Source organism: Lissotriton helveticus, chromosome 9 (assembly GCF_964261635.1).
Source record: "Lissotriton helveticus chromosome 9, aLisHel1.1, whole genome shotgun sequence".
NCBI classification, from domain to species: Eukaryota; Metazoa; Chordata; class Amphibia; order Caudata; family Salamandridae; genus Lissotriton; species Lissotriton helveticus.
Window position 1 is genome coordinate 699133567 of NC_136070.1, and position 23694 is coordinate 699157260.

Here is a 23694-nt window from a genome sequence, read left to right on the forward strand (position 1 = left end):
CTAGTTAATTGGTCTGCACTTTTTTTCTCTCTAGGTCATTTTGGATTCCCTGTTTCAATTATACAAATGATAAATAATATCTATGAAGGGGCATCAGCCCAGATAATTATCAATGCTAAACAAGCTGGGAAGATTAAAATAAATCGGGGAACAAGGCAAGGTTGCCCATTATCCCCCTTGCTTTCTACTTTTTTTATTGAACCTTTAGTAACAAAAATAAGGAATAATATTGCTATTTTACACCCCATCGTCGGGATGTCTAAGTTAAAATTGTTCGCCGACGAAATTATCCTTTATTTGGCTCCTGAAAAAGAAAACATCATACATCTTATGAAGGAGCTCAAGGATTATGAAAAGATAGGGGGGTATAAGGTTAATGAAAAAAAATGGAAGTTTTGGCATTAAACACAAGCATAGATTTTCTTCCGATTTATCTTCAGCCCCAAGCAGTAAAAAGGGACCCGATTAGATACTTAGGTATTTATGTGACCGGAGAATATGAAAAACTCTTTGCCTTGAACTATATTAAAATGAAGAATAAAATAAGGAATCTGCTAGATCAATGGTGTTTGCTCCCATTGTCATTAATTAATAGAGTGTCACTAGTCAAAATGATTGTATTGCCATTGCTTATATTTTTGTTTAGCAATATTCCAATTAAAGTTAAAATTGCTTTTTTTTAATGAACTCGAATCCATGTTGAAAGGTTTTATCTGGAACAAAAAGGCCTCAAGAGTCAAGCTTTCGGTGGTCCAACCTGCGGTTGATCAAGGTGGTTTGGCTCTCCCCCTTTTTAAGACATATTATGAAGCAGCCTTTTTTGATATTGTGGCAGGATTATTAAGGATTAGACAGACAAGAGATAACTTCTTTCTAGGAAAAATGATACAGGAAGCAGGTTCTCAAATTCCTATCTTTTTAAAAACTGCTAAGCTCCCTAAAAAATCAAGATATAAGACGTTAAAAGTGTATACAGCGAGACTACTGCTCCTTTTTAAAAAACAAGGCTCTGATGGCTCTATGTATGTGAGCTTGTCTGAATGTGTCAAAATGGGTCTGAAGATACCCTTGAATCATGAAAGATTGGGAACTTTCCGGGTTTAGGGAATTAAGACATCTGTTTGTACAAACTAAGGTCATTAGCTGACAGGAGATTTTAAATAGAATGAATAATTCCAGGCGACTTATGTTTTTAGAGTATTTACAAATGGTCTATTTTATTAGGAAGGAGATAGGTAGCTTGTTCATCTCTCCCACTGCATTGATATCAGCTTTGTACGGGGATAAAAATAAAGGTATAGGATTTTGGTACAAAAAGCTCTACTTTGTTAATTCTTCTCCTGTAATTGATAGACTTCTAGAGAAAATAAGCCTCTCGACACAGTGTGTTCTTACAGTAAAGGATTGGGAGCTATTGTGCCATTTGGGCAATAAAGCACTTCGGGCAGCTAATTACAAAAGAATGTCTTTTTTATCGCGTTGGCTCGCATATTATACCCCGGAGGCCCTGGAGAGAATGTTCCCGGAAGTTGTGAATAAGGGTTTTAGATGTAAAGCTATGGGTCAGGGAGGATGGTGTCATATCTTCTTCTCCTGCCCGAAGTTGGAATCTTTTTGGAAGGGGATATTCGCAGATATGGAGTTGGTAACTGGGAAAGTATTCTTGCCAGAAGCAGAGGCGGCCCTGTTTGGCATATGTGAAGAGAGGAGCAGGTTTGACAAAACAGAAGAAGTATTTATTTTTATTTCTTGTGTAGTTGCACGGTCCTTAATCCTTCAAAACTGGAAATCAGTGGTGATTCCAACACAGATACAATGGTTCAATAAAATGAGAAGAACATGTAATTTCGAAAGAGCTTATGCAGGTAGGGTGGGAGCCATTGCAAGATTTGAAAGAAATTGGAAATATTTTGAGAATCTGGAATTGTTGAAAGGAAGATTATAAGGATGGAGAGGGTAATGTGAACTTCTTGCACTTTTTTTTGTAATATTGCTGCTTTATAATAGCTGTTTTTGCACTTTATTGCACTAAGCACTTTAAAATTGCACTTTATTGGATTTTATCTCCTTTGGCAGTTGCACTTTATTGCAGTTTTTGCATTTATATGCAGTGATATTGTTCACTAAAAATTGCGGTTTTTTGCACAAGGACTTTGTAAGTTTTTATAACGGTCTCTTTTCCCTCTAAATCTTCTGTTTTTATTCCAGTTTTATCTCTTGTAAATTGTCTGAAAATTGTCTGACTGTTAAAAAACCAGATAATTCTGTACCAATGATTTCATGATTTCCTACTGCCTTGTTCAATAAAAAAAATAAAAAAAGAGAAGAAAAAAATGGTAAACACATGCACTGCCATGGAGTGCATAACCAAATAGAAAAAAAAATTCTAAAAGTGAGCAGTAGAAGGATAGGCCACCGAGTCAGAGAGATGGAAAAGAGTCTATGCTCCAGGGGAGGGACAAGCTGTTGCATTCGAAGTAAGTAAATAAAAGTGACAATAAAAGCTACCAATGGAAAGCAATAGGCGATCTGTAAGTTATTGGCAAGCCCACAATAGTTTGTTTGTAATGATACAATTTGTTCGGCTGGTAGGCTCGACCTAAAAATATATTCTTAGGATACAGTTCAACTTTAGAAGTTAGCACCAGCATTAGGCTCAACCTGATGGTGAGGCTGATTTGCTATTTCATCATGAATGACCAAACCAGGCCTCCTTTTACACTCTAGAAATATTTTGTTGCAATTGTGCGGTTCCCTCAAAAGGAAAGAACCCGGTTCTAGCTGACATACATTTAATTAACATACATTTGATACAAAAGAGATCCCTATACTTTGTAAAAGGAAACAGGTTTCACAAGAAAGAAAAGTATAGATGTTAATCATGTCTACCAGCAAATTCTGATTACCACAAATAACCATTTTGTCTTTCATGGTAGCACATGAACACTTCTGTGTCTCTCAAAAGCCTGCGGTATTGCGAAAAAGCCAGTCGGTGTCACGCCACATGGCTGCCCCACCTGCGGTTCTGCACAACAATCAATCTAAGAATACCTCATGTTCTCAGTTCATTTTCTGTGGTGTTTTTCCTGATGCAATCGCTGAGAGAAAACATAAAATTGCGAAACTGCGGCGTGTAAACCACCAGGCTGTCACAAGAGCCACAAACCAAGTGAAACAAAGGAGGAGGAAACAGTTGAGGCAAATACTTGTTTACTTATGGAAAGACTATCACTTGTAATTTGATATTAATATTTAGAAAGAAGGATACAGAAGCAGAATTACTAGATGGCCAATGTCAACTTTGGTAATTACTTTATTATAACCACGCTGTGCCAGTGGGGTAATGCAAAACGATGGGGGCCCTCTGCAGTACCCCATATTTCACAGATATTCATTGAACTTGGCCCTAACAGGGTCCCTTTGAAGGGTATGGCAACCTCCCCACCCCACCCCAGGAGAGCTGAGTGCCTTCCTGCGCTGTAGGTTCCTGCGTTACGCCCCTGCTGTGCCGGCTTGGTATGCAAGGTGGACTGGCCTGGAGGGCCACTAACAGGCGAGATTCGTTAAAAGGGCAGTGGGAACGGCGCAGAGACAAGCAATAGGGCTCAGCTGACTAGGAGTAAATGTGCCCCAGCCCTACTGTTTTTTTCAGAAGCAAAGTTCTGGCCGAAAGTCCCAGTAGGCCACCCAACTACTGACACCTGGCAGTATTCTGAAGCCGAGCACAGCTGCCCAGAGACAAAAGGACATGCAGGGAAATCTGGCTGCTAAGTACCAGGCTCCGTCTCAAGGGCAGTGTGTACCGCTCGCTTTAGAATATGACACTTTACAACGCACAAGTTACAGCGTGTGTCATTACAACGCATTTTTAACAACGCAAAATCCATTACAACGCATGTCGTTTCAACGCATGTTGTTACAATGCATAATCCATTACAACACAATTACTATTCTAACTCTGCTGGGGCGTTACTTTGGGAATGCGTTGTAATGGATTATGCAATGTAATTACATGCGTTGTAATGGATTTTGCGATGTAAAAAATGCATTGTAGTGACATGCGTTGTAACACGTGCGTTGTTAACGATGTTTCCCCTCGCTTTAGCCTCTGGAGTGCGGGTTGTCTTTCGAAGCGATGACCTGACAAAATGCATCACAAAATAGTGTGTGGGGGAGATAATTGTAATAAATTAAAAATAAGGCGAGAAAAGACTGAGGAATGAATGGTGTGTAGATAGCAACTGGAAAAGAGGAAGGGAGGAAGCACAGGTGAAAGGAATGAAGAATATGAGGAACAAAAGAAACATGAGGTAAGGTCATTTGAAAATTAGAGAGAATAGAACAAAAGAAGAAAGGGGTACGAGTTTGGATGATGAAATGATAGACTGGTGGAAGGTGAAAGGTTTCATTGGGGAGAGGAAGGATAGATAGATAGAGAGATAGATAGATAGACAGATAGTGAAAGGATGAATGGGTGGAAGAGTCAGAGGGTGGATCGGCGGGAGGCTGGATCAGTGTGTAAATTGAATGGTCATTAGAAGTATGAATGCTGAAAAGGTGTATGGGAGGGTTGAACGGTGGATGGATGAATAAGGGAACAGATGGATAATGGAATGTCAGGGGATGGATGGAATGGTGGAAGAATTGATGGTATATTGGTTGGATGTTCTGATACGTGAAATGACAGAACGATGGAAAGTTGATGGTGGATGGGAGGATGGATGGATAGAATAGTGGACTCAAGGGTCAAGGAAACTATTCGAGAAAGAGCTGTGCAAACTGGCTTTGCTCAGTCTGAGTCCCTGGAGGTTTTGTTCAAACTCGGGGCTTGGGGGCATTTTCATTTTTTGGCTACACCCTTGTTATTCGTGATTAGCCTCGCCAGCCCCACTAGCTTCTCTGATGTCCTGCCCGATCAATAAATACACATATTTCAGTAGACCAGATCACCAATGTCACCACTTTTTTTCGGTGTTCGCACACAACAGTAGGTTAACACAGCGGCGTAACGCAAAATGGTGGGGCCTGAAGAAGAACGTGGTGAGGGACCCCTGAGACTCCCGTATCGCACAAATGCACAGATAGGCCTTAGGCTCCCTTGATGACCACTGAAGGATGGGAGGGTGACGGTTGCAACCTCTGGATGAACCGGCCTCTGGATGGAAAGGCTGTTAAGAAGTCAGGGAATATTTAGCCGGTCTGAGGATGTGGAGGTCAGAAGGGAAGCGGTAACCGGAAGTCTGTGACTGCCCAAGTCCTTTGAGAAGTCATTGTTCTGTGTAGACCACTTCACCTCTGACACAACGTGGCTCCTACACCAAGTAAACACTGCACACAGCATGCAGAGGAAGGCCTGGCTCTCCGAAAACGCATTTTTTTCCAGGCCAGCTCCTTTCTGGGTAGTGGAAGGAGCTTTGTTGACGACGACCTCTCTACTTAGCTGATGACAATACAATCAATTCAGCGAAAGCGAGTTTCCCAGAAAATACAGTCAGGGGTGAGTAGTATGAAATATGCTGAAAATCTACTTCCTGTTTTGTTAAAGAATCATACGGGAAATATATACTTCCTTATCGCCCCAAGTTGCCCTGAAAAGAACATGAGATTTGACTCTCAGAGGAATGTGGATTGAGGATGCGTCGGAAGACACCAGGATTTGGCCTTGACCCAAACACTGACCATCATTCTTAGAGGTATCAGTACTTCTCATTTAGGTACAAACGAGCCCATTCGGCATTATGATTGCAGGTAGTGCAAAAATGGCGCACTTTCTCCTGCCCAGAGTTGGCCAGGGATAATCACAGCATTCTGAGTGTGTTCAGTAGGAACAGGGGAACGTGTGCAGTATTACTGCATTATCCCCCGTTCCCAGGTACATCACTCAGAATGCGAAGGTGATATAACACCAAAAGGTAATTACCTCTACGTCCCTCGTCCTCGACCCAGTCATCACACATGAGGTATTCCACACGACAGGAAACAAAACAGGAAACGCTTTTAGACTCCACCCACCATCCTGTCAGGTGCTGTAACACACCTCACCACCAAAAGCACATCCTGTTTTGTTTCCTGTCGGTGGATGCTGATGGGTGACGCTTGGGTGAGTGCCGGGCGCTTACCTGCTCCGTTTTGTCCTGTGGTTCCCTCCTTTGCCGGGCTCTGGGAGTGCTCATGGACCTTTGTGGGATTTGGGAGTCGATCTGCTGGGCTTCCTGGACTTTCCCTGGCTGCGGGGGACCTGGTTTGCGGGGCTTATCGGGTCCCCCGGTTTTTCTTCATGGTTCACTTTCCAAAACTATGTGGATCTTCGCTCTGGTCAGCCGTGCTGCACTGCTGTCAGCTCTTTGCTCCGTGATGCAGGGCGGGACCGGACGCGTTGCTTCTCCCCTCATTTTCGCCTGTTCGGGCACCGGGTTGGGCTCCGAGTACTCGTTCCTCCTGCCTGATTGGTCGCTGGCAGTGTGACGTCATGGGGTTTCGTCGAATTCCCCTTCCGGGTGATTTCCTTTGCCGGCAGCTGATTGGAGGCTCGTAGTCGGCCCCTCCTTCTTCCTCGTTCGTTTAGCTGTGGATTCGTCCGGTGGGTGAGTGCAATTCTTTTCTTGACGGGAGTCTGGTGTTTGTTTGGAGTTGCTTGGGAGTGCCGGCAGTACGTCCCTGTTCTGCGCTCTTGGCTGGTTGTCTGAGATTCTCCTGCGCTATGGGGAAACACCACAGGAAGAGAAAGCATATCTCTCCTGTTCGGTCTTCCTCTTCTTCCCCGGACAGTGGGGATTCTGCTCCAGCTGCTAGGGCTGCCAGTTTGGATGACGCTAAGCGTTTGAAGCGCCTGATATTAGAAACGTTGTCTGATATCCGAGCTTCCAAGAAGGGTGCTGGGGGTCGCTCTGAAGCTGCTGCTGCCCTTTACTCGGATATTTCTTCCTCTGCTTCCTCGGATGAGTCTACCTTGGGTGCGGTGGATCTCAAGGGCAAATATGTTTCCAAGGAGCTATTACCTGACCCTCTTTCTCATGTTAGGAAAAATATGGGTTTTCCTGATGACTCTGTGCCCAGCACCTCCCTGTTCTACCGCAGTTTAGGAAGCCTGTGACTTCTTCTATGCCTACCCACCCCTTTGTTATGGGTGTCCTCCTGAAGGAGTGGAAGGACCCGGATCATACTGCAATGCCGAGGTTTATGTCGAAGCTCTATCCTTTGCAGGATATGGAGGTTGCCTTGCCCGATTCCGTGCAGGTGGATTTGATTGTTGCTTCTCTGGTGGGTCGGCCTTCCATGGCGGATGATAATATCCTGAAGGGTGGCGTTGATCGAAAGATGGACTCTGCGCTGAAGAAATCCTATGCTGGCTCTCACTTGGCTCTTCGTTCTGGAGTGTATGGTGCCTACGTTGCTCAGTCTTTGCTCGCTGACTTCAAGACTTTGTTTTCTATGATGCAGGAGGGGGGCAGTTGTCCGGAGTTACTAGACTCTATGGAACGTCAGGCGGAATTCCTTTCGGACATAGTCTTTGACTCGGTCAGGGCTTCCGCTCTGCCTTGTGGTTCCTCTGTTGCTGCCCGTCGGAACTTGCTGCTCCGGGGTTGGAAGACGGATGCGGCACAGCGTTCTATGGCCTTGAGGTTGCCGTTTTCTGGTACTCATCTTTTTGGGGACGCTCTGGAGGATAAGCTCCATAAGGGCTTTAAGGAAAGGAAGCATTCATTGTCGTTCCGTCATGCTCCTTCTCAGAGGGGGGCCTCCTTCTCAAATGCCAGGTCCTTTCGCCAGCCTTCCAGATTTCAGCAGTCCTCGTTTAAGGGCCAGCTGGTAGATCCTTTCCGAGGAGGTTCCAGAAGAAGCCCCCGCCGGATGGTGTGCCTGGCGCTCCTCGTTCCTGACTGCGCCGTTCCGGTGCCCGGTCTCGTTGGTGGGAGACTGTGGTTGTTCCTCCATGCTTGGCTGCTGACGACCTCCGACTAGTGGGTACTGGATGTTGTTTCCAGGGGTTACTGGATAGAGTTCCTGTCTCCTCCGGTGTTGTGGTGACCCCCTTGCCTTCGGACCCGTCTCGCCGTCTGGCGTTGCTGAGGGGTGTTCAAGTTCTGTTCAGCAAGCTGGCGATTGTCCCGGTCCCCCCCCCCCTGGAACGTGGGCTGGGGACTTATTCCATCGTCTTTGTGGTCCCGAAGGTCACGGGGGGTTTTTGTGTGGTCATCAACCTTCGGGCCCTGAACTTGTTTGTGCGCAAAATCCCGTTCCAGATGGAAACTTTGCAGAAGGTGATTCCCTTGATCCAGGAGGGCTGGGTGTTCACCTCGCTCGATCTCCAGGATGCCTACCTCCATGTTCCGATGGCGTTGGGGGATCAGCAGTTCCTGCACTTCTGCCTGGAGGGTCTTCACTGGCAGTTCTGCGTCCTTCCCTTTGGTCTTCGGTCCACCCCCAGGGTGTTCATCAAGGTGGCGGCTCCCTTGGTGGCTCATCTCCATCTCCTGGGGGTGTCCGTATTTCCATACCTGGACGACTGGCTGCTGCAGGCTCCATCTCCAGAGGTCATGTCTCGACACCTTTCCTTGACCATGCGTACGCTCGGGGATCATGGTTTCCTCGTCAATCTTCTGAAGAGTCACCTGGAGCCTGCCACTCGGAGGTCCTTCATTGGGGCCGTGTTCGACTCGGTTCTGGGCAAAGTATTTCTCCCGGAGTCCAGGATTCTGCGTCTTCAGTCGTTGCTGAGGAGGTTGCTTTCCCGGGATTCGGCTCCTCTCCTGCAGTGGCTGGTGGTTCAAGGTCACATGTCTGCCACTATGTTCACAGTGCCCTGGGCCAGGGTTCATCTTCGGCCTCTGTTGTGGCATGTTCAGCGTTGGGTGCCCTTTCCTGTCCGGGACTTCTCGATCCCTGTGCCTGTGTCTCCGGAGTTGGTGTCTTCTCTCCAGTGGTGTCTGGATTCTTCGAATCTGTCGAAGGGAATGTGGTTCCATCCTCCGCCCCCCTTGGTGTTGACGACTGATGCCGGTGCTTCCAGCTGGGGTGCGTCTTTGGGTCCTTGGGCGGTGCAGGCGCGTTGGCTTCCTTCGGAGTCACGCCGGTCTTCCAATTGGAGGGAACTGTCTGCTGTGGAGAGGGCGCTTCGCCTTTTCAAGGATCGTCTTCTGGGGTGCAACGTGTTGGTGAGATGGGATAACACTGTGACCGTGGCCCACATCAACCACCAGGGCAGTACCGGCTGCCTTTCCCTGAACATAGTGGCGTGTGCAATTGCGAGTTGGGCCGAATGTCATCTTGTGGCCCTCTCTGCTCTGCACATTCGGGGTGTGGACAACGTGGTTGCGGATTTCTTGAGTCAGAGGTACCCGTCCTCTCTCTCCCTGTGTCTCGCCCCTCGGATTTTCCGGTTGCTCTGCCGGAGGTTCGGGACTCCGGTGCTGGACCTGTTTGCCTCCCGGTCTGATGCCCTGCTTCCCCTGTTCTGCGCCAGGACTCCGGAGTCGGGTGCTTGGGGAGTGGGTGCGTTGTCTGTCCTCTGGCCCCCTTGGTTCCTATATGCATTTCCTCCCTTTCCTCTGATTCCTGCTTTCTTGCTGAAGGTTCAGCAGGTGGGGGCTCAGGTGGTGGCTGTTCTCCCTTATTGGCCTCGCCGTTCCTGGTTTCCTCTGCTGATGGGCTGGCGGTGGGCCCTCCGTGGATTCTGCCCCGCTACCCGTCTTCTCTGGGATCCCCGTCTCCCTCCCTGTTGGTTCCTCTCACCCTGGTGGTCCGGACGTTGAACGGCTGTCTCTTGGAGTCCAGGGTTTGCCCGACCACCTCATCACTGTGATGCAGGCTTCTCGTCGGAAGTCCACTTTGACCTCCTATTCCAAGCACTGGGCTTCCTTTTCTTCTTGGTGTGCTGCCCTGGGCCTGTCCCCTGCCTCCTGTGATGTTTCTTCTGTTCTTCAATTTTTTGGGATGGCTTTCAGAAGCGCTATGCGCTGTCCACTTTGAAGGGTCAGTGGGCTGCTATCCGGGCCTTTCGGGACCCGGCTTCTCTTCTGCCTTCGGACGGGTTGTTGGTTTCCCGTCTGTTTCGGAGTTTCTCTCTTTCTGCTCCTTCTGTCCGCTCTCCGGTTCCTCCTTGGGATCTTTCTTTGGTTTTGGGTGCTTTGCAGTCCCCTCCCTTTGAGCCTTTGGAGTCTGTAGAATTGAAATTCCTGTCTTTCAAGGTTGCCTTCTTGGTGGCTATTACTTGTGCTCGGAGGTTGGGCGAGCTTACGGCATTGCGTTGCTCTCCCCCCTTTTTGAGGTTTCTGGACGACGCGGTGGTCCTTTCCATTTTTCCCAGGAGTTGGTTCTTCCTTCTCTCTGTCCTTCTCCTTCCTCGCCTTCTGACATCTTGCTCCATTCTTTGGATGTGAGGCGTGCCTTGTCTGTTTATGTTGCTCGTTCTGCTGGGTTTCTGTCTTCTGACTCCCTCTTTGTGACCTTTGGTTTGGCTGGTAGGGGTAAAGCTGCCTCTCGTCTCACTTTGGGTCGCTGGATCAAGGCTGTGATCACCTTGGCTTACCAGGGCTCTGGTTTGCCTTGCCCCTCGGGGGTTCAGGCGAGATCTACCAGGGGTGTGTCTGCTTCTTGGGCTGCTTTCCACGGGGTTCCCCTTGAGAAGATTTGTCGGGCGGGGACCTGGGCGTCCGAGTCCACTTTTGTGCGACATTATCGCTCGAGTTGTGCTCTGTCTGGTCGCCCTTATTTTGGTTCTGGAGTGTTGCAAGCTGTGGGGGTTCCCCCTCTGTTTGATTCTGTTTGATTCTATTTGTTATTAAACTCTGTCTTGCTGCACTCCTTGGTGTCTGGTCTGTTTCTGTTTGTGGTGTGCCAAAGGCCTTTGTGGGGGTTGCTTTGGTGTGCCTCATGTGTGATGACTGGGTCGAGGACGAGGGACGTAGAGGTAATGCTATGATTACTAGGGGTAGTCCCCATTACTCTTATTCCTACTCGTCCTCGACCCAGTCATACAACTCGCCCGCCCTCCCTTTCCAGGCCTTTGGTGCTTGGTACATCAGGATGTGCTTCTGGTGTTGAGGTGTGTTATAGCACCTGACAGGCGGGTGGGTGGAGTCTAAAAGCGTTTCCTGTTTTGTTTCCTGTCGTGTGGAATACCTCATGTGTGATGACTGGGTCGAGGACTAGTAGGACTAAGAGTAATGGGGATTACCCCTAGTAATCATAGCAGTACCCCTCTTTGCAGTGTCATTATTTACTGTTCAGGCCTCTAGGCAGTCCAAATTTCGCCCTTTATCCCCACCTCGCAATTTATCTCCTAATGCACCGGATTTTGTTCACAAACTGACAGCTGCGAGAAGATTAGCTTTTAAGAGACAAACTATCATTTGAATCTGATGTTTCTGGTTTAAGTACTTTAGGTTGTTAGTGGGTACATTACATGAATACAGTATTTTCTCTATAGAGTCTTTAATGTAAAGATTCATTTTCTTTGAGTTGATTCATTTTTTTATCTTTTGGAAACAATATTTAAGAACGCTTGATTGTAATTTTCTTTCAAGATCAAATCAATATTATTTTGATCCGTTGTCTCGGGCCACTAAAAGGAGTGGGGCCCATAGGTGGGTGCCTACTTTGCCTATTTGGTAATCCGGCACTGGTATTACTGTACCAAAAGAGGGGTATTCAAAATTGTGATCAGTGAACAGTGTGAATGCTCTTTTTAGCTGTTTACTTGCTGATCGTGGGCTGTTTGTTGGTAGTGGGAAGGCAGAGGAGTGACCAGGCTGACAAATCACATGAGTGTTAGACCCTTCCTCTACTGGTCTGGACAGAATACACATCACGGTGGTTGGAGGCGATAAAGCTAAAATAATGAGCATGAAGTTTGATCAGGGACACACAGCATGGCTTCGCAAGTGTCACAGGAGTGATGTAATGACACACGCGCCTGCGAACAATCAATAGGCATAGAGGGGGAGTTTAAAATAATGTTTGTGGACAGTGACAGTTAACTTCCTATGTTCAGAGCCCCGAGTCCACTAACATCTATGATACCAGATCAAAGTCTTTGGATCAAAGCCTTTTAATGTTTTGGTGAGCATTATTTACCTCAGACAGGATCACTGTGTCCTGCTTTCACCAATATGCACTGCAGCACTATGCAGAGCAAAGTCAACACTGTTTAGTAATATTTTTTTAACAAAGACGCAATTTAGACCAAACTTTAAGTCCATGTGCTGTCTATGACAGAACTAACAGGACATGATAAAACACTATCATGACCACAGCTTCTTATGCCCGCCTGACTCTTTGGTCATTCACCCACTCCCCACTCCCGTATACGTGTATCCACTTCTCCATTTTTTAACCACACCCCCTGCCACATGTCACTACTATTTAGCTCCATCTTGTCCTATGGTCTGTAGACACTTCAGGAATCGGTATCTACTTGACCTTCCGCCCACCACCAAGAGAGAAACCGGTCTTGGGTTGCTGGTAGTCCCTTCTGGAGGGCCTCGTCTGTATTTCGGGATGGAATAGAGTCATTACAGATGTGCATAAGGCAGGCCTCTGCCTAGAGTGGCACAGTGGATAGAAAACAATTGATTGAAATGCCACCCAGCGCAATTCCCAATGGTTTCGATTGTTGGCACGCATTCTTCCCATCACCTTTGTGAGTTTTTTGTACAGAGCGTTACCCTGGTGGGAGCCATGGCCATATTTGAACTCAAAAGGGCCATGCACCACAAACATGAGTTATGGCCTCGTGGGCTGACTTGCAGTGACTCACACCTCCGATGGGAATTCTGCGGCTCAGTGAGCAAGGCTTTGGTGGTGTAAGCGGGGTCTTTCCGTGTCAGCCTGCTTTGACCCACACGATTTCCCTTCCTTAATCACTGTCTGTGTTACACCACTGACGGGCAGTCGTATCCGCCAATGGCTGCAGTGTCACTGGGCTGGGATTCTGGTCTTGAAACAGCCACTCTCATTATCGTGTGAGCTACTGGACTGCTCGCGCCCATATGATCTCACACAAAGTTTCTTAATTTCACACAATCTCCACAATTTCATACAGGTCTCCATAACCCTATAATAGGGCCATAGTTTCTGGGGGCTATCCCCATACCTGCATAAAATGGACCTCAATAGGGATCTCGCTATCAATACTGGAGAAGGTGCAGTGGCACCTTGATCTGAGTGCCAATTCTAACTTTTTTAACTACCAAACTGGGGAATGGGGGCCCCATTTTGTTTCCTTGCATTAGGGCGAATGACACCTTTGCAACAGAGGTAGGTCTCCTGGCGTTTGCTCTCCCTGAAACCTGGGAGCAATTATCATGGGTTGCGCCCTTGTGCATTGTCAGATACGTCAGCTGTGCCCTTGTGATTGTGTTTTTGGAATAGTGCATACATGGAACTAAGTCACCTTTAGGCGCCGAGGTAAATGTATGGTATGGATCTGAAAAGTCTGGAAGATGCTCTGCATAAAGCACTGTCATCTACATCAGTGAAAGCACAGCACCTGCCCTTACTAGTGCATATCAATCAAATGTGTGAGAGGGGAATTCAAATGCAATGCTCATACAGATCTTGGCATCTATGCAGAGTCTACCAACAGGAATTCCAATTTATGTCATTTGAAATCACATTCCCTCCAGTTTGTTGCCTGTGTCCTTTATACTGGTCTGCTGGGAGTTTACATTCAACCGTGAGGGGTTATTCCATATGGTTTCTCTTTTTCTCATGCCTGCTTTTCCAGTTTTCTGCATCTTGCAAATTTAGTGGGCAAGTGCAGTATTTTGTGCCTGGAAATCTTTAAAAAATCGCGGGCTTTGGTTTGATGTCTGGTAGCCTCCAATCCTGAATATTTGGCTGGTCAAGTTGGATTGTCTGTAGCTATCCCCACGGTTCTGACCCATGGTAATTTAGGAGAGATGATGAAAAAAGACTCTCCGCTTGGGCTTTCCGCATCAGACACAGTGCAGTGCCCCTCTTTGCACCAGTGCCAATAACTAGACTGTCATGGTGGCCAGTTTCTAGATTTTATAGGGAATGCTTCTTACACCATTCATGGTAAGAAGATATTCAGTCATCTCTTCACGGCGAGCCAGAGACAAGAGGTCGAGGCGGAGCACCACCCTTGGAGTAAGTGTGACTACAGGGGGTCTCCTCTACTTACCCACCAGTTTAAGCAAGGCTTATTTAAAACTCAATTATCTGGAGTGAGTTACAGAATGGGTCCCGATCTCTGAGAACAACTAGTTCCGAAGTCCATAAACACAGGGTATTGAGGGACTAATTAAACATCTGGGATCAGGAAGCTCCTGATGAATGCTGTAGTGAACTGAAATTGTAGGCTCAAGTTAAGCAGCTGAAACATGTCGACAACTTTGTCATCCCGTTTGGTTCTGCTTTGTTCGCCCTAAGTTGGCAGGGTATGCCCAGACGTGGGTCCCTTGCTCACTTTGCCACTGGATTCAAGCTAGCCTGGCTGATGACAGCTGATCAGCCCGAAACCGGTCCCAGGATGCTTGTTTCCGGTCCAGGGAAGACATGGCTTGGCAGTTCGGGCTGGACTGTTCCCATGAGGCATATGGTCAGACTGATTTGCATATGGCCATGTCTGAACTGGGGTGGCGGAATGAGCTAAAGAATGATGATGGATTAAACCCAGATCAGTTGACTGGGGGTGAGTGCTTGGTTTTGCTTAGTGCTTAATTTGAACCAGTGTTTGCCAGTTCTTAACCCTAGCACCTAATTCTCAACACCTGCACTGATGGCAGTCCAACACACGGTGGGACTGTTTGTCTATTTTTAAGGTGACCACATCAACAGTGCTTAATAATTCAGTATGCATTAAAATTGATAATACCAGATGTCCTGGGCATTTCTATAGCTTTTGGTGGCCAGGAATAGTCTGAACTGTCACACTTGTAGGAGTGGGATGGTTAGTAGTTCAGTTGGTACTAGCACTGGCAGGGGCAAATGAGCAGAACTGCCAACAAGTCTCTGAACGTTGTGTAGTGTTCTGCAATGCATGTGTTTCATGCTGCTGGAGTTACTGCCTGCCATCTGTGGATTGCAGAGGTATGTTTCCTGAAGAATGATGTATTTGCCAGATGAAAACTTGCCTCTGTGCTCACTTATTATTCATAACGCCATGAGGGTCAGAAGCCACTTGGCTCTTTCCATGCCACATAGCAAGTAATATGATTTCCTGTGACGTCATCAGCCAGGTGTTGCGCGATGCCATTTCACCATTATGTTAGTTATTTCAAAACCTGGAAATCTCAGCCTTTTTGGTCACTGAATGTTGGCAAGCATTCACCTTTTGAGGTTGAGCGGTAGATCAGGTGTGTGTCAGTCTTGTCTTTTGTGTACACGCGAGTTTGTGGGTTGCAAGGGGGGCTTACCAAGGAGTCACTCATCACCTAGCTTGCCTCAGGAAAGGCAGCCTGTCGTTGCCACCATGCATGAATGTGTAAAATGAACGAGTCATAGAAATATATCAGTGATTATATTCGTTGGGTTTTGCGTGGTTCAGTAATATGGTCCCTTTCTCTACAAGTATATGAGTTTAGTTGCTAACTGAGGCCTCCAGAAGGAATGTGCTCGAGCAATGGCACGAGGTACATATGGAACCTTTGCATTGATTGGGTGGACTTCCTCCTTTGACGCGTCTGCACTGCAGTAGGCACGTCAGAATATGTATATGCGATACTAATCTAAGCATTCTGCCTCAGGAAAGTATTCCCGCAGTGTGACATACTTTTAAAATCATTTATGGTGCATAATCTAGCTATTGTGTAAAATAGGGCTCCCCCTCCTGTCAAAACAACTGCAATCACAGTACGTTATCAAATGCTACGTTGTTCTCGGTCACGATGAGGCCACAAATCCCTTTTGTGCCCAAAACAAGATCACAAATAGAGCACAAATCATGAGCATTTGCTCCCTCCATTACCGCCATTTGCAGGAGGTAAAACTTGCTGTAAATGGAGGGAACACATAGAGCAGGTATGGAATGTGGAATAACCTCGCCATTAGCACATAATACATTTCCCATTCTGAGTTGTCAAACTTAGTCGGGTACATATTGCACAGTTGCTAATTTGCACACTTGGGGACAAATTGATGTCTTTTGTGGCACAGGGCAGCGCAGCAAGTCACCCTATTCAAAACCGTGCATTCCCGTCCTTTCCCCTTGCGCTGGCACCGTTTTAACAGCCTAGCGTCAACATAGGCACCCTTGTACCATGGTGACTCGTTGCATGCAGGATTGTTTTGGTGCAGGAAGGGGCACTTTCCTGCACAAAAACAGTCCCAAGAGACGTTTTCCTTTTTCTATGTGTGCTGCACACATAGAAAGAGGAAACAATGAGGAGAAATTAGGATATTTCTCCTTGTTACGCCTCTCCTGGGAGGCATATATCTTTGGGGCTTTCTCTCTTGCACAGAGGAAGGCAACACAGCGATTTGTGCTGCGTTGCCTTACTCAAGATTTTTGTAGCCATTCAAAGGTGCGCAAATTGGCTTTGCTTGCCTTCAAAAACCTGACTTAGAGGTTTGTGTCAAGCATGTACCACTTTGCATGGTCCGAGCATCAGGCAAATCCCTCAGAAATATGACCCCTAGTATTAAGACAACTTAGCTTGTGCAGTCAGTGTTCACCCACATCGTAATCGGCACCATACAATTGTATAACTCAATTCAGGCCGCGACTGTGTAGCCTAAAAAGAAATGTCTCTGATCCCAATGTTTGGCCTTCTTTCCACAGACGTTCCTGGTGCGCAAATCAAACACCAACCAGCGCAAAGTCCTCTGTGTGCGCCTGTCGGACGTGTGTGGCCCATCCTTTGTCCACCATGTATACATCCAAGAGGAACACTCTGGTGAGGCCTGTGGATTCTACAGTGAAGGCTGGAAGCTGATAGGAAATACTTCCAGTTCTTGACATTGAGCACATTGGTGTAGGAAGTAAAATATCTTAGAGAGAGGTCGTCTGGGGTTTTATATCTTTCAATGGGAGCCTGCTTTTATTTCATGTCCGCTGCCCTGCTGCCCCCTGCTGGTCATAATAAAGATATTTTTTCATGCATTTTTTTTTCTTTTAAAGGTCTGACTTTAGCCTAGATCTTTTAATTTTACTAAAAGTATATGTATATTATACTTACTTACTTACAGGGGTTTTCAGCCAGTCATCTTCATCCATTGGTCCTTTATTGTGTTATTTACATTTTTCTTCCACCCACTACATCATACAGCATGGTTCAAACAGTTTGTCAGCTCACTTAAGCCATTGGCTAAATTCACTGTGAGTGATGGGTTTCTTCCCTTTTACAGGAGCACATTCACACACAAGTTTGTTCCCTTAAGTACTGTGGACTACTACTATGACAATGCATGTTTTTAAGACCAAAACATGTTTTGCTTTTAGTAAATGTTTTTTCAGATGGATGAGGGTCTCGAAACTAGCCTATGAAGAAAGCTTTGTAAATACTAAGACAGAACAAAACATGCATTGACAAACCCACAAATCTGGGGGCAACACCAGGCATTTGCCAATAGCTTTCTCTCTTGTTTCCTCTGTTGATTCTTGTGTCTCACTCTTTTTTTTACCTGTTTTTATTACCTTGTTTTTCCTAACCTGTCTTGCTTTATTTTTCCTTCTTCTTTTAATTCTTACTTTCTAACTTGTATAATTTTTGTTTTTGGTTGCAATTTTTTATTAGACTTTTCTATTGTATTTTATTTCTCAAATTATCTTTATTTCTCGTTCCGAGACTCATTCTTTTTCTTGTTATGTAGATATTTCCTTATGTTCCTCTACTTCTATTTTAATTTTTGACCTCCATTTGTCCTCTGTTTATTCTTCCCTGTTTGTTTCCTTTTATACTTTAGTTCTTAATTTATTATTCTTTAATACTTTTGATCTTTCTTTTACTTTCGTTTTTCTTTCCTCGTCGTTCATTATATCACATGTTATCTTGTTCCTATCTTGTGTCTTTGCTTGCTCTATATTTTTCTGCCCATTTGCTTTGTTCCCTTGAGTTAATACCCTCACTTTTCTTTCCATTTTTTTTACCAGTTCCACTCTTAATCCCATTTTCACTGCTCTTTCACTCCCTCCTTTCTCCTTCTCTCTCCTCCTCTCCCTCATTCTTCTTACCATCTTCTAATGTTGACCTCTGTTTCTGCTGGCCTGAAGATTTTCTTGCGCTCCTACTCTCTTTCAGAGTGGTCCCTGGACGGCTCCGAGCTCACATTCCCAGATCTGTTCCGGCTCATCTCGTCCTACTGCAGTGCCAGGTGAGTTTCCCTTGAACTCCTCCCAGGAGGGAATAGGGCGAAGAGCCCACTTACCCCCACCCCACCTTGTGTTAACTGAGCATCGCCCACCAACGTTACTGAGGTGGGCTCTGGTGACTGAGAGCAAAGCCTGGGACCAGAAAAACATGGGATCAGTGTCTTTCTTACAACATATAGAGCCCACAAAACTTTGCAAACCTACCTCTAAGCACATACCTAAATGAGCTCTGCCCCCACTTTACGTACGCAAAGGTGCAGGGACGCAACTAGACCGAACTTCGGGGGGCTAACACTCTCAGCCAGGGCTGGCTCTAGCACTCGTTATGCATGGTGCAACAGTCTTTTCCGGCACCCCTCCCTCATTTCCTCCTTCTCCGTGAATTCCCACACTGCCACTCTCCAGCAATGCACCTCATTTCTCTATAGCACCTTTCTGACAAACATAAAAAAAATCATAGTGCTACTTCTTGTTTACTCACACTCAGTTCAGTGACCTGCGTGATACATATTCTTTGTAGCAGGTACATTAACCCTCTGTGCTGTGTGGGTGGCAGGATTGCCAATGTGAGTGCACGGTGACAGATGTAACAGCATGGTAGTAGGGTAAGATAGGTGAGTGAAGTGTCACATGAGTGCAGGGTGAGTAGTGTGCTCGCGTGACTGCAGGGTGAGGTACAGGGTGAACAACACAAATGCATTGTGAGTGCAGAGTGATCACTGTGAGTGCAGGGTGAGCGGATGAATGGTGTGAGTGCATGGTGATCAGTGTGAGTGCATTGTGATAGCTGTGAGTGCAGGGTGAGCGTGAAAGTGAAGGGCGAGAATGAGGAGTGAGTTGTCTGAATGCAGGGTGTATTCCCAGACACATGAAGTACCTCAGCATGTTATTGACGGCAGTGTAGGGTTTCATATATAAGTTAAACTATTTCTAGTATGTCATTATTCAGGGATCTAGGGTAGAGGACATAAATAATGTGCTGATCCTGCAACAAACCTCCAGTCTTATGATTAGGGTTGCCAGCTCATTATTTTGATGTCCCAGACAGTCCAAAAATAAACATAAACCTAAAGCTGTATTTTCAGCACTTATCTGTGCATACTTTGAACAGCAAATATAAATAGAAAGCACTTTTATTTGTATTCTAGGGCTGCCTGAATGATCCAAGACTGATGATTAAAGGGAACAAAGACAGAAAAGTCACATTACAAATAAATACATACTTTTTTGTTTAAAACCCTATTTAGTGTCAAGACAAGCAGGTAGATTCATGAAAGAAAAATTGGTTCGCAAGGGCCAGATTCTGCGAATCTGGCCCTTTGCGAGGGCAATTTTTGCATTTGGGATTCATCATCCCAAATGCAAAAATCGATATTTGCGAAATCGCATATTTGCGAGGAATTGCATTTAAGAAATCTCTATTTGAGATTCCTTAAATGCAATTCATTAACCATTTTTAAATTGCGAATTCGCAATTGTTTGCCGCTATTTACCACGAAGTCTGACTTCGTGGTAAATAGCGAAAGAATAGAAAAAAGCACTTCAGTGCATTTTTATCAGTTGCATGTTACACACACACATGTCCTTTGGACATGTGTGTGCGCAACACCTGTGTAAATTTGCATTTATGGGGTGCTACAGGGTGTCCTTTGGACACCCCTGGCACCTTGAAATCGCATCCTTATTTGCGATTAGCAAATTGCTAATCGCAAATAAGGAATAACTCCCCATTCATTCCTAAGGGCCTGTAGGCCCATAGGAATGAATGGGGAGTTATTCCTTATTTGCGATTAGCAATTTGCTAATCGCAAATAAGGAAGATGTAGGAATCGCAATATTTTATGCAATTCCTACATGAATCCCGTTTTGCAAGTCCTTAATAGCGATTCCTTATGAATCGCTATTAAAGACTCGCAAAACGGGTCTTTGATGAATCTAGCTGAAGGTATTTGCAGGCTCTTTAAACAGCACATGGCTGGCATTTTTCTTTTGCTAACCCTACTTTATATTCCTTTTCATAAACTGCATTCTCACACTACCGCAGTAAATATAAAATACATATGTAAGGAATAGGCTAAGTGGGGGCCCAGGGGAAACTGGAACCAGAAAAAAAACTAAGCCTTGGTAACCAGTTTACAAAGGTATGTAAATATGCAAATTGTCTCTAAAGACCTGTGAAAAACTCGGGCGTGTTGGAGATAAGATTCCAGATACTGTCCAGCCGAGCCCACAGCAGCTCGAGCTGTAGCAGCCCGACTGAGACACATTGACGGGCGGGATGTTGGGGGGGGGGTTGATGAAGCCCTTTTAGCCATATGGGCGTTGCGCGCTTGCTAAGGTGTGTCACTCCTCAAAGGCCACTGAACGCCATGGTTTTCAACTTAGGATCTTGGTTAGGGGCTCAGAGTCACTGGAACCTCCGTCCAGGCCTTGTGCCTTCTGACCCTGGGGTGGGCTGCCTTCTCATCCACAATGGTCTATAAAGGGGCTTAGACTGCAGCAGGGTACCAACTCTGGCCTAGCTGACATCTTTGGATACATCCCAAATATACCAGGGCCTCATCAGTAATAACATAGCGGATCACGGTACACAGCCTCAAGACTATTTTTAAAAATTGCATTTATTTTCATTTAGCAGTCCTTTGAGCTGCTTTTAGGTGCAGATAGTACATAAGGACATGCTGGTAGACGAGGTGGTTTGCGAAAGAAGAGAGATGCGAGTGGTGATGGAGGACGTGATATTGTATTCATGCATCACACATATTCACAGTGACTTACATGCTTCCATTGCGGTAGCATTTGTAACAGGGCCAGTGCTTAATTTGTAAAATAATAGGTGACGGGGCCCTGGCCATGAGGCCACTACAGCTTGGACCACCAATTGCCCTTCGTCGCTGTCAATAACAGTACCAAAACAACTCTTTCAGTCAATATAATTCCAGGTCCCCAAAGCTAAAGAAATGGCTGGGTAGGCACGTATTAGTAATTCTTACTGTATATTATATTCCTTAACAACCGTTGTTCTGCTCACCTCCAAATTAGATAAGCAGCGCCATCATACATGCGTTGTTGACAATTAAGTGCTGGTGCCGAGCACCGGAAACCACTGGCTCAAATTAAGCACTGAACTGGGCTTTTGAAGGTTGTGTGTATGGAGAGAACAGGGCTGTGGGTAGTGCATGCTAAAACAGATTATTAAGTGTCTGGACTTTAAAATGCTAGGATCTGGGATTTTAAACCCTGGTGAGAGAGAGGAAGTGTCTGTAGGATGCTCAGGAGCGAAATTCCTGGAAACTCTAAGGATTTGCATCTTGTGGGATGCAGGGGGCCTGAGCAATATATATATATATATATATATATATATATATATATATATATATATATATATATATATATATATATATATATATATATATATATATATATAGATATATATATATATATATATATATATATATATATATATATATATCTATATCTATATCTATATATATATATATATATATATTCACTGAAAAAACCATAGGTTATAGACCATATATAGTTAGGAATTAGCATTTACAAAACCTTATTTTACTCACACAAAACCATTGAAATTCGCATATATAGTTAGTTGCACTAACTATATATCGCGCACCCGCAATCCACTGCTGATCATGTCACATATTACATCATTCATGACATGGTCAGTGACATCACTGATGACATCACTGATGACATCTCAAATGACATCACTGATGACATCACTGATGACATCTCAAATGACATCACTGATGACATCACAGATGACATCTCAAATGACATCACTGATGACATCACTGATGACATCACTGATGACATCTCAAATGACATCACTGATGACATCACTGATGACATCTCATTTGACATTACTGATCACATCACTGATGACATCACTGATGACATCTCATTTGACATTACTGATCACATCACTGATGACATCATTCATGTGATAATACGATGAACCTCTTCAGACTCTAATATAACCTTAGATACACTCAGTGTAAACAGACACTCACAGACTGTCACTCATCCATGGAGTTACTCACACACCTAGTCAGTCATGCAAAGAATCAATCACACCTCCATTTCCTCAACTATACAGTTATACACACCTTACTTATTCAAACATATACTAACACATATTTACTCTCTTATACAATCCCTGATACAAGTTCACAATGATCCATACAGCCACTCACACATTCACTGGCTCTTATGCACAGTTATTTATATATGTCAACTCTCACATGTACTGTGTTTTACATATGTACTTACTTTGACATGTAGCACTGAGATATCCATTCACTCACCAATACACTCATGCACACAGTCAACCGCCCATACAGCTGTTTCCACATGCACTTTTGAACCCATACATCTAGTGAATCAACTGCTCACACATCTATGCACAGAGTCATACACCTCCCAGCCACCCACACACACACTCAGTCTCCCATACAAATACTTGGGCAACAAATCAATAACCCATATAGTTACTCATATAGCTACTGATCAACACATGCAGCAGTTTACAGAACAACAGACATAATGATGCACAAATTAAGACAGTTTAGTCACTAACCCATGCACTCAGTGAGACACATTTAATCACTCACTCATACAGTCAGTCATGCGCCTACTAAATCCTTCATCCAGACACTTATACATCCACTCATTCTTCAATATGTAAGACATATTTTAACTTTACAGAAACATACAGTCACTGGATGTTGTCATCAGTGATGTCATCAGTGATGTCATTTGAGATGTCATCAGTGATGTCATCAGTGATGTTACTGACCATGTCATGAATGATGTAATATGTGACTAATGATTGGCTCCTGAGGCGGAAAGCCGGGAGCAGGGACGAATTTTTAAAATTGTATTCTGTGTCTAATTACTGTGCTTTTAAAACCTGATATCCCTTTACCTGTATCTTGGCATCCTAGAACAGCGCTACTCGCTGCAACGACCCCTTCGCTTCAGTCGCCATTCTCGAGGGCGAGGCGAGACACGCCCCCTCGGCTGGCCACGCCCCCCCGCCACGACTACAAATAGCGCGCCCCCAACGCCAGGCGCTGCACTAATGATTGGCTCCTGAGGCGGAAAGCCGGGAGCAGGGACGAATTTTTAAAATTGTATTCTGTGTCTAATTACTGTGCTTTTAAAACCTGATATCCCTTTACCTGTATCTTGGCATCCTAGAACAGCGCTACTCGCTGCAACGACCCCTTCGCTTCAGTCGCCATTCTCGAGGGCGAGGCGAGACACGCCCCCTCGGCTGGCCACGCCCCCCCGCCACGACTACAAATAGCGCGCCCCCAACGCCAGGCGCTGCACTAATGATTGGCTCCTGAGGCGGAAAGCCGGGAGCAGGGACGAATTTTTAAAATTGTATT

General features: G+C 45.3%; 1 protein-coding gene across 2 annotated transcripts in view; it reads left to right on the forward strand.

Annotated features, from left to right (window-relative positions):
* Nucleotides 1-23694, forward strand: part of RIN1 (Ras and Rab interactor 1) — a 131789-nt gene that overhangs the window by 53279 nt on the left and 54816 nt on the right. For both annotated transcript variants that reach the window (XM_078660818.1, XM_078660819.1), the window contains 2 exons: nucleotides 16745-16859; nucleotides 18204-18276. In XM_078660818.1, coding sequence (XP_078516944.1) covers nucleotides 16745-16859; nucleotides 18204-18276 — 188 coding nt within the window. The remainder of the gene's footprint in view (nucleotides 1-16744; nucleotides 16860-18203; nucleotides 18277-23694) is intronic.